Source organism: Lynx canadensis, chromosome B4 (genome assembly GCF_007474595.2).
Source record: "Lynx canadensis isolate LIC74 chromosome B4, mLynCan4.pri.v2, whole genome shotgun sequence".
In the NCBI taxonomy this organism is placed as follows: Eukaryota; Metazoa; Chordata; class Mammalia; order Carnivora; family Felidae; genus Lynx; species Lynx canadensis.
In genome coordinates this window covers 90,522,732-90,534,745 of record NC_044309.1, presented here as the reverse complement: position 1 = coordinate 90,534,745, position 12,014 = coordinate 90,522,732, and the positions used below count along the sequence as shown (strand labels likewise).

General features: G+C 44.9%; 1 protein-coding gene across 1 annotated transcript in view; it reads right to left on the bottom strand.

Annotated features, from left to right (window-relative positions):
• The window catches only part of HMGA2 (high mobility group AT-hook 2), a 110,764-nt gene extending 100,118 nt beyond the window's left edge, over positions 1–10,646 (bottom strand). Inside the window, exons 1-2 of the mRNA XM_032594009.1 lie at positions 9,633–10,646; positions 6,896–6,982 (exon numbers count right to left, since the gene is read on the bottom strand). Coding sequence (XP_032449900.1) covers positions 6,896–6,982; positions 9,633–9,743 — 198 coding nt within the window. The 5' untranslated portion in view covers positions 9,744–10,646. The remainder of the gene's footprint in view (positions 1–6,895; positions 6,983–9,632) is intronic.
• Positions 10,647–12,014: the final 1,368 nt, after the last annotated feature.

The following is a 12,014-nucleotide window of genomic DNA, read 5'->3' as shown; positions in this document are numbered from 1 at the left end:
ACATTTGCAACTACCACATCATAACTTGTTAAAAGTGTTACTTATTCCTTGCTTGTTTTCATATTTTCGCTTAAAAAAAAAAGCTTGGAGGCAGAACTGTATACTTAACTTTACATAATATGCTTAGAAGCAAGTTCATGAAGGTTGGAAGAATGTTATGTGGGAAACACAATTTTTTCTTTTCCTAAGAAGCCTGGTACTCCAGGCCCTAACATGGACTCCGCATTAAAATCATCATCATCGTCATCAAAAAAGGAAATTCGCCTAACAAACAGAACTCTTAAACACGGAAAGAGTGCTTAGCATTAGTGCCTGGTGCACAAGATGTGCTCACTACGTATTTACTGAATGAAGAAGAACAAGGAAAGAAAACCTGGTGTTCCAGTCACATGTGTGTCTTATTTCCCTCCTGCCATCAGAATTCTGCAGATTGGTCGGAACTTCAGAAGGCATTTCATCTAGCCCCTTCATTGAACAGAGAAGAAGAGTGGATGTGTTCTAATCTCCAAAGACACAGCCCTGTGGGTTTTGGGGGCCAGAAGTTTGGGGATATCAGCTGCGGTAGGCACACGTTTCAAATCCCTTTATAAGCTTGTCTTATAAAGACAAAAGCTTGTCTCCAAAGAGAGAGCCTATCTCCAAAGGGTTTCTTGAAACCTAGCTTCTAACCTGCATTTCAAGTTGCTGGAGATAACATGGCCTACCCTATAGCAAATAGTTCCCAAAATATCTGACAGCACATAGTAGTGGAAAGATCATAAGCTTTCGAATGAGACTTGAATTCAGGCCCAGGTTCCACCATTTTCTAGAACTGAACATTAGAACTAGAATAGAACATTACATCTTGGAATCAGAGCTTTCTCATTTGTGAAATGAAGGCCATAAGATCTACGTCAGAGGCTTAAGGAGCTAATATCTACGCAAAGTGCCTGACAACAGCTACAACATTTAGTAGGGACTCAAATGTAGTTTCTTCTCTCCCTCCATATTTTCAAGTGTTACCCTTAAAGAGAATTCCTCCCAAACTCTGTAAGTTTCCAGGGTGATTTTCTGAACATTACCTTACTCAAATAAGACAGCTATGACTTCCCCTGTTTCACAAAATGAAAGATTAAGCAAACCGCCCATGTTCAGAAGTAGTGGAACCGAGTGAGGCCCAATCTGATTTCAAGGCAATAAAAGGGCTGTTCTTCTGGGAGACACTTCATATAAAATAAAATCACCATGGGCAAATAAAAACAAAACAAAACAAAAAACTCCTAGGGTGAAAACCAAATGAGTAATTAAAAGTAAAACATTTCCAAGTTTCCTATAAATACATAGACAAGAGCTGAGATGGGGAACCAAGAGAATTGTCCAATTCTGACTTCTCAGTCAAATTTAGATAGCTATTAATTTTGGTTACTTTAAATACTCTCATCACATTTTATACTTCTGTGATAAGGCATGAAAGTCCAAACCCCCTCCCCCCAAATCAATCAGTGCCTCTGCACACAGATTTTAAAAAAAGGCCAGAAAAATATTTGGGCGTAAAATAAAATTAGAAGGAAAACAAAGAAAATATTTGGGCATAGTACCTTGTTTTGTTTTCACGGGTCTTTATATATACACTTTTAAGACAAAGACCTGCAGATCAAGCACATATGGAACCAGCTATCCAATGTCTAGAAAGTCACATTATATTTCGTTCAGTTGTTCTTTGAAATATATAAACAGTGCAGATCAATGTGCACTGGCATGAAAATCAACCGGACCAGTCAATCAGACTAAGCATTGAGTAGTTCTCATTTTACTTTTCTGATAATCCAATTCTATGGGTTTCCAAATGTTAAATGCAACCACCTTTAGTCTTACAAAGATGCTACAAGTTTGCCTTCACTACATTTTTTACAGCAGGAAATATAAGTAAGTTCTGTCACCCATTGTAGTTCATGCTTTCATGCTCATTTTACTCAAGGAAGCCCTTATTGTCAACTCTCATGTCATTATTTACACATGCCTGTCTTCACCTATACAAACACCAAATCAAAGCCAAGGCCAAAATGACAGGAAAAGCTATTTCCAAAGGTTGAGTCTCCTCCTTTAAACCATCGCTCTACTTCTTTTGTAATCGGAAAAATCAATAGTAATGATACAAGGGTTCGCAGGGGTTACCTTCTGAGCAAACTGCCCCCTACATTAACTTGGGGAAAAGAAAATGATGCTGCTACTCCTCTCTAAGTCAATCAGAAGATGCCGATCAAAATTGTTCAGTGTCTTAAAACAAGAGAGGACAAAGCAACAGTCCAAAATAAAATCAGTTTTCAGCCTTTTTCTCCTGATTAGAAGAACAAAAACTCATAACTGAAACTTCCAGAGTCCACGATCGTGAGGTTCATTGTCCCACCCTGGGGCCAAGCTATGCGGTTCCAAGGTGAGCTCTGAAAACTGCAGGTGGTGAGCTAACGAGACAAGATGGGCTTGAATGATTTACCTGACAGGCTCCATCTATTCTCAAGAAAGAACTGAAAACACAACAGAATGCTAATCTGGTATGCTCTATCTTCTTAGCAGAATGATTTGTTGAGACTTTGAGATAAAAATGAGCCACGGTTGTGGGTCAGTCAAAGCAATGGAGAGCTCTTGATGAAAAAGTTCAGAAAGAATGATAGCTTCCAGAAAATTAGAACCATGGGTCCCTTGAAATAAAGTTACTTCATAAGAGAATTCAAATGTATCTGAATCTCCCATATTTGGATCATAATCTATGATGACTCAAAGGCATTGCCAGATAGAATTTATTGGTGCAAAGTGAAGTGGAAAAAAAAGTGAGTCGATTGTTTAGATAAATGAGCATATAATACCAAGAAAATGGAGACAACAATTAGGTTTTACTTGATTCCACCTGTCTGGATACATTTGTATACTCACAGAGGGCCCTGAATCTCCTGAATGGAAATTATCTGCCCATTCAAACACAGAGGAATCAAACTAAGGCATACTAGTAACACAGAAACCATAGGCTGGAATTGTATGACAACTTCTAGTACCCCACTTTCCCTGACTTACCTATAATGACGCCTTTGATTACTCTCTTCAGTTGGGCCTATTATATTGTGAAAAAAAATCTTGTCCTCACTCAGCATCTATGCTCTGACAGTCATCTGAAATGGTGAATAAAACCTACATTCTCTCATCACAAAACCTGTGCTTGGTGTTGGTAATCATTTATGAAAAATCAGCCACATTTCTAAGAATGCAATTTGAAAAAAGCACAGATCTTCCTTCACAGTATCCAATCCACTCCAGGCCTTTTTTGTACAAGCAAATGGAAGATACCAATTAAATGTTTACCTGAACACATTACTTGAAGTACACATACGTTACCTAGATGAATGATATTTTCATTCTGCGCCTCATTCTTTAGCTCTGGTCATTATACCTAAAGTCAAAGGGAAGTTCAAGCTAATCTATGACACTATGCAGTGGGGCTGTCTCTCACCTGAGATCTTTTTATATGCAATTTCCTTCTATTAAAGTTTAATTCAATCTCAGAAAAAGAAAGTGTTTTCTTGAAAGTACCCAAATGAGAATTGCCTTGAGGCTTACAGATGAACTTGACTTATGACCTTAAACACTGGAAAATGAGTGACAGCCCCTCCAGTATTCTCTCATGATCACAAACCCACAGCAAAAACCCTAAACATACAGGAGATTATACCTTTCTCTTCTCTAAACATGCAAAATGTGAAAATACAAAGAAAGTATTTCCATCCAGCACAAACATGAGAGGAAAACGAAGCAAAAATTAAGAGACAACTGGCCACAGTTACATCTCACACTAAAACATAAATAAAAGGGTCAGGACAGACACGCGCGCGCGCACACACACACACACACACACACACACAAATTATTTATTCAGGAAAACATTAACTTCTGATTTCTTTTATTAAGATAACAATATGAAACTGGTTCCGGGACACATTTTGAGCACTCAGATTGGAGTTCTCAGCAACGATTACAATTGCTACATGATGGTCATCCATGGGAATTTGTCATAATGGAATAGAAGCAGATTGAAGAATCATTATTGTCTCTTCCACAAGTTCCAAGCATAACAAATTGTATCTTTATAAATGTTTGTTTTACATATTATACAAATCAATTTTATATTGACTATGGCCTGAAATTAAAGTGATGGCTAATTTAGGAGTTGTCCACTTGGGTCTTGCCACGTTCAGCGTGCATTGTCAAGTTTCACATTGCTAATTTCCCAACAAGCAGTTTTGTTTTCAAATGCCCCAAGGCCAGTTACTGAGTCCAAACACAAACTTTGTAAGTAAAGAAACCCAAGCAACAAGAAATTTTAAACACACAACATCATCAGGATTCCAGCGTCCACTGTATCTTCTCTAATTTTAGAGCTCTGTCCTCTTATATGCTTACCAGTTTTGTTTTCTCTTTTTCATTTGGATGAGTCTCAGTTTGCACGAGAATACCCAATTTATTAATCATAGGAGACTTCTTATATCTACTGTGGTCAGTCTAGCAGGATATGTTTATCTTACATGTTACGAACAATAGAACTTTTTCGAAAAAAGATTGCTTTTCAAAATCCTAATAAACATGTCTTCTCAGAATACAATACATGTCTGATAAACAAATATACTTTGAAAATCATGCTTACATAGGGTAGTAGCAAACTCAATAAATACTGAGTTGAAAGTGAAAATACCTTAAGTTTACACATGCCATGAACAATTCATCAATGTCATTCATTATTTTGCCAAGTATTATCTTCTCCAAATGAAGCGTAATTTATAAAACTGAAGAAACAGAACAGTCATGTTATGGGCAAATATATTTACTCATTTTTACTAGAAGGGACTTTTACAACAGAACTGTGTGAAAAATATTTTTACCTGGATGAATGAAAGATTTCAGGGAAAGATTTCTCTGGGAAAAAGAAAACCTACTTCTGTTTTAGAAGTTGTAACAATGTACACATATAATGTACACATATACATGAAGAAGCATCAGAAAGATAAGCAGCCTAGTGGGATCATCTGTAAATGCCTATTATTAAAAGGACTGAAAATCAATCAAATCTTACTTGGGAGGAGACCAAGTTTTTTGTTATTTTGCTTTAGGTAGTCAATTAGACCCAAGTCTCAGCTTTCCTTTTATCAATAAAGATTTTGCTGGTCAGTGGTAAACTTTTCAAGATGAAGGGAAGGAGACAGAAGTATCTCTTTACTCATTCAGAAAAAAAAATGTAATAAGGTGAAATTGGAAAGATATGGCTCATTTTCCCTTTTTTTTGTCTTAAATTTCAAATAAATTATTTATGATGAGATATACAGATTTCTTCCTGGGAGATGCTGTAATGATGCATTTTTCAGAGCAATTACGTCAGACTTTCAATGTTTGTTCGCTACCTACCAAGATGCTCCTTCGCCATTTCATTACAGTAAAATTCAGTTAGGTAAACCCCACACTTTACACAGCATTTAAAAAACTCCTTTGTCAAATTAGCCCATGTTACCTAACTTAATAGACCAGGTAATAATGTAACAAATAGGAAATATTCCTGTTAGAAATATCAGATTATGTACTGTCAGTTCTAAATGACAAGGTAACTTAGAGCTACTTCAAAGTTTATTGACCAAATGTGAGTCACAATTAAGTTTTCCCTCTGTGAAGCAGTTATATTTAAATACATTAGATATCTGCTCCTTCACGTCAGCTCTGCTCAAGATTGTTAAAATGAAACAGACAAGAACTCATAGTTACTCCCTAAATAACTTTATATGTATCACTGGTTGCTATGGCAGTTTACAACACTGAAAACTATCACATATAATATGGTTAGTGCCCAGTCACAGAGAAAACCACACAAAACCTTAATCCCCAAAGATGATCATATAGTCGTTTTTAACAAATACTGTACAACATGCACTCAAATCTACTAAAAAGATGTATCAAAATTTCCTTCTGAATTTTGAACCTTTGTTTTCCACTAATATACAAACCTACAAATAAAATACAGAAACCTTTTTTGATTTATTTGTAAAGCTAAAAAAAAAAACCAAAAAACAAAACAAAGTGAGTTTCAGATTACCTTCACTTCTCTGTACATGCATTGACCCTGAGATATTTCCTCTTTGCTAGCTCAAATACAACCGACACGAAGTTATGTTAAACTGCAATTTAAAATTTATAAATAAAAACACTGTAAGTTATACTTCACTGGTTTCTACCCTGCCCCCAAAATATACAATGAATGATTCACATACTTGTATAAAAGAATTCTCATTGTCCCATTGAGAGCATTTCTATATCACCTGATGGAAAGGCATTTTGAGAGATTACGATCTATGCAACAAGCAGCATACTTGACCATCACATTTACATATGTAAAACTCATGAAAATTTTTTTCCAGTATTCCACAATTGGATCTACTTCTAATTACCATTTGGCAAAGTACTTAACTTCATAGAAGGATTTGGTTTTGCAGTAATCATGTAAATGAGCACAAAGTAAATTCATCTTTATTATTTTTGAAGGAAATTGCAAACATCACCCCCAAGCAAATCCTATAGTTCTGATTTATTTTTAACTATTTCACAGCTGGTGCAAATCTTAACTTTCTCCACTCCCCCTCCGCACCCTCTCACCCCTGTTTTGAGCTTCGTATTCTTTGGTAATTGTTAAGAACAGCATCTTGATAAACTTTTTATGCTAAGCAATTGCTTAGAAATCGAACTCTGCTGAGAAATAGCACAGTTGGAAGATGAGTCTTGGGTTACCCAGTTGGGACAAATCCTTAGGCTTGCATCTAGAATGGGAAAATTACAGGGAAGCTCATGTGGTCATGGAGAAGGTGGAGAGACTTGACTTGAGAAATCTCACCTTTTGAGCTGCTTTGGAGGGACTCTTGTTTTTGCTGCCTTTGGGTCTTCCCCTGGGTCTCTTAGGAGAGGGCTCACCGGCTGGCTCCTAAGTGTGGGGGGGAAAAAATGCTGTTGTGGAAGAATGTCTGAAAGAAATTGACCCTGACTCTAGAGTTATATTTTCTGCACGTGCTGCTCAAAAGCACTGTTGGAACACATTCAGCAAGAGCATAAATGGAATGATGATGGTACTGAGTTTACAGAAAGAGGAAATAACTCTACTTTTAATCCAAGGGTTCAAAAAGGAAATTCTGTTTTGCCTGTGAAAAGTAGGGTCTGTTTCAACTCCAGAAGGTAACAAAGGCCGACAAGGTTGCAGGTTCTAGAGAGAAAGTTACACGTTTTTAAGGTGTAAAATTTGAATGGTTATGCATTTGGCAACTTACAAATATTTTACACGAATGCTACTATCCGTTGTGCTAGGATTTCAAACAACAGAAGTATGAAGCTAACAGCGTAAGTATTTCAACGGTCTTCCATATTGGAAAGATGGTTTTTAATCATCTCTGTATATCCGCATTGCAGATCAATTGTGACTCAATCAACACATTGAGTGAAGCACTGGAACAATTATCCAAGATCTTCAACTCAAAATAGCTCCGTTCCCCCTAAAATTTCCAAATAATTATGGTAAATCTGTTGTGGGAGGTTTTGCTTGAATTATCTAGATAATTGCTTCAATTCTCCACTTCCTTTTGGAGTTGGAGGCATGGTCTCCAGTCTACATTTAAATATCTTTTGACAAAAATAAACATTTTCTCCAAAAGTTGCTTTGCAGAAAACTCTTATGGAAGGGGTGGACTGGAGAAAACTAAAAGAGGGGAAAAATGAGGAAGACTGGAAGTGTCTGGGAGGGAGAAATTGAAACTATCAATAGGTTTAGCAAAACTTTAAATGGCTTCTATGCCAAGTAGTAAATACTCAAGTGGTTAAGAGAATGCGGTGATTAATATTCCAGATCCTAAATATTTATCCAGTGAATCATCAATTTACATTTCATTCAGATTCGGTGATTAAATGGGACTAATTAACTTAAAACGCATGAAAGTCTTCAACGAAAATTCGCATCCTGTTTAGAGAATCTAGGGACGGTTCCCTGCAAGCTTCTGTGGGACCACTAACGCCAGTGGGCACATCCGGAGCAAACACACCGGAGACACATTTTTCTTTCTTTGTGAACTCTGCCTTAACTCAAAGGTAAAACCTCCAATCACCTCCAGAACCCACTGCAGTTTCTTTTGGATTATTTTTTGGAGATGGGAGATAGAGTCAGAGGGAGCTGGGTGTCGGGTGGGAAACAAGGGGGGGGGGGGGAAGGGCAGAGACTTCCTGGGAGGTGTAAAACAGGATCCTCACGCGGTTTAAAGTGTCGCTTGGGCAAAGCGGGAAAACTCAGGGCTTCTAGATTGGCTTGTTTCCTTTGATGATTTCAAAAAGGTACAACCCTTTCAGTTTTTCTAAAATGCTCAGGCAAGCATACATTGTTCAATTTCCCCCTACCTTGCTCTCGGGCAGCTTTGGGACTCCAGGATTATTTTCTAATAGGCCTATTTGCCGTGAAGGAAGCGCTTTAAGGCTAAGGAACGCAGGAGAAGTTTTAAAGCCCGCGGAAGCCGAGTTTAAATGTTCTCAATAGACATGTCCCGCTCCAGCTCTGCCCGCCGAGGCTTGGAAATTGCAGCGAACAAAACCCCCCGCGCTGGGCGCTGCGCGCAGCTCTGCAAGCGCCGGCTGCACGCTTAATTGGTTGCATCCGCAGACAAAACCCTCCACTCCGCGGGGTCCCGGGCGCCCCTCGATCGTCCCCTCCCAACCCCCAGCCAGTCGCCCTGGAGAAGTACATTTAATGTCTGCAGCTCGGAAGCGCGGGATCCAGGGGCCAAAGGGAGACTGGGCGCCTTGCGAGGAAGTGACCTAGCTACCGTACACACTCTCGGACACTACTTTCCACCGCGCCCTTGGCCAAATGAGTTAATCCCGTCCGGTGAGGACCCGGGCTCTCCCGTAGCCCCTTCCCAGGGACACCTCCGCGGCGGCGGCGGCGGCCGCGGCCAGCAGAGCGGCCGCCGCGCCGCATTTAAAGAGCTCTAAGAGAACCGGGAGGGCCAAAGAGTTCTTTGTCGGGAGGGAGCGAGTCCCGGGCCACCGAGAACTTGGGGAGGGCGCTAAGGGGGCGGCTGCGGCGCGCCAGTCCCCGGCCCGCGAGCAAAGCCGGTTGGCGGGAGAACTAGCCTCCGGCCCCCGGGACTTCAGCCCCTCCGCCCCTGACCCTCCAGAGCACCCCTGCACCCCCACCCCCACCCCGCACCGCCCACCCGCCCCCACCCCGGCAACTGTAAAGCGGCTTGGAAAGTGCCCGGCGAGCCCTGGGCTGTGGGACCCCGGCCGCTTCGTCACCAGGAGACATCGCGCCACTCGGGGCCGTGCACAATAGCGAAAGTCCGAGGACGCGCTTCGCCCTACCCCACCTCCCGCCGCCTGCCGCGGTTCCCCACCTCCCCGCCCCGAGGAGCGCGGGCGCCCCGGGGCTCAGCGGCGCACTCGCGCGGAGGACGCCGCAGCCCGCCCCCACGGCCGGCCGGCAGCGTGCGGCGACCGCCGCCACTGGGCTCCCGCGCTCGGGTCGCCGCGCGTCGCGGGGCCCTCGCCCAGGGAGCGGAGGTGGGCTGGTGCCCCCACCCCGCGCGCGTACTGACTTGCTGCTGCTTCCTGGGTCGGCCGCGTCCTCTCTTCTGAGGCGCCGGGGCGGCAGGTTGTCCCTGGGCTGAAGTGGACGGCTGCCCGGCGCCTTCTCCGCGTGCGCTCATCCTGCCTCCCGCCGCCGCCGCCGCCGCTACCGCTGCCGCCGCCGCCGCTACCGCCGCCGCAGCCGCTTCGCCTCCGCCGCCCCAAATGTGCCCAGCACCTTTCGGGAGATCGGGTGATGGGACCGGAGAATGTGGCAGGGTGGGCGAGAGCTGGCGTGCTGCTCAGGCTGCTGCTGCTCAGGCTGCCGCCGCTGCCACCATCAACACCGGACGTCCAGCGGCTGCCAAAAAGAGAGAAGAGGGGCGGAGGAGGAGGAGAAGGAGGCGCTGCTGGTGGCGGCGGCAGCGGTGGGTGGGTGCCGGAGGTGGAGGTGGAGGTGGAGGTAGCGAGAGGAGGAGGAGAGCGGAGAAGGAAAAGAGGGTTCGAAGTCGGGAGGCTCCCCTCTTGGTTTGGGATCAGGAGTTGCGGTCACCGGTAGCACTTCGGAAGCGGCTTGGAAATGGAAGAGACTTGGAGTGGATTGTGTCCCTTGAAATGTTAGGCGGGGAAAGAATTCCTCCTCCTCTTCCCCCCCGCTCCGCGCTCACAGAGCAAGAAAGAGAAAGAGAGAGAGAGAGAGAAAACAAATAGCGCCTTGGGCAGTCGGAAAGCAAAAGGAGGATGGGGAGATTCTGCCGGGATCGGGTCGGGCACTGAGCGCGGGCAAAGGACGGAGCAGTGGGTGGCACCGCGCCTCCTCGGGTGGCGGGAGCAGGCGGCAGCGGCACCGGAGAGTCGGAGGGGGACGGGCTGCTCGCTCCTGCGTCCTGTACCAAGCGCGCGCTGCCCGGGCTGGAAGTTTTCTGAGTTCCTGCCCCAGGATTCTAGTGGGATGAGTGTGTGTGTGCTTGGGGAGGGGGCGGCGGGGTTCGGGGGGAGTGCCCACCTCTAATCGTGGGCGGATAAAGGGGAGGGGGCTGCGCAGGAGGAAAAGTATGAGGAGGAGGGAGGCCAGGCGGACCGCCGAGCCAAGGCGCCTGGCCGCGGGCCAGAGGCAGCGTTCGAAATACAACTGCTTCGGCGGCGGCGGCGCCCGGGTGCCACCCGAAGCCCCGCTCACGTGCTCCCGCCCGGCGGCGGGGTTAAAGGGACAGGCCGGGGATCCCGGGACGGCTCGCCGCCGGCTTCGTCCCGCCAGCCGCCCGAGGTCGCCCCTGGGCGGTTGTCCTAGTAAGGCACGGGAACGTGACCGCCCCGGAGCCGCGTTTAGGGGCTTGGCCTTTACCTGCACCTCCACGACGCGGAGCCAACACTCTGCAGGAAGCGTCTAGCTGCACGCGCGGCAGAGTTCTAGTTCCCTGTGAGTGGGAAGAAACGGAGGAGGAGTAGGGACGGGCCCCCCCGCAGCCTTGCTCTGCCTGGGAATACCCTCATCACAGACTGCAGGACCCGAAGCGCGCGCACACACACGCACACACAGACATGCACACAGATCCACATATGCACACTCGAACGGGCACATCCATGCATGAGCACACACGTACACAAACACGCGCGGCTACATGCACGCAGATATGCGTGCGCATTCGCAGACACATGCACACGTGCATACAATGTGCACACGGGCACACGGAGCGCGCCAGCCCCTACGCTGAGCTTTTTTTCTCCGGAAAAGACTAGAGACCACGCGAAGTCTCCCCCGCCCTTGGGTCTGGCGCTACGCACCCGGGCTCCAATGCAGGGTAGATGGGTTGCCCCATGCGGGAACCCCATAGCTTCCTAAACATCACAATCGAGCCAATTGTCCAACTCTCCCTTTAATTTACCTTGATTTAACCTTTTCCCTAGGAACTCCCTTTCTGCCAAGTCCTAATTTTATTGCTTGGGCTGTTTCTGAGTTATGTGAACACTGTAATGACCACAGTCCGTTTTAAAAAGGTGGAGTGCATTTAAAAATGTACCTCTTTTCATCCTTGAATAACAAAAAACTGAAAAAAAATTAGGTTCAGATTCTCACACATCACGCCCAAAATTATTTTGGGCCAATTCCAAAATAAAAACTTTCAGCCGAGGAAGAAATTTTCTTCCTCCCAATACAGACCACCGTGAAATTTAAAAAAAAAAAAAAAAAAAAAAGCCTACTTTCCAGCCTTAAGCAGGGAGTTAGACACAGCCAGGGTCCGCTGTGCCTGTGGAGGAGGCGCGTGTAAATGTCTGCTTCGGCGCGGCGGCGCTGATTGGTCAACGTTGCCATTTTAAATCCGTTTCCAGCTGCCCTTTGCAGAGCTGGGACACTTAGCCGCACGTTGAGTGCCCTGCAGAAACCCAGCGTTTCTCCTGGGTCTGGGAAC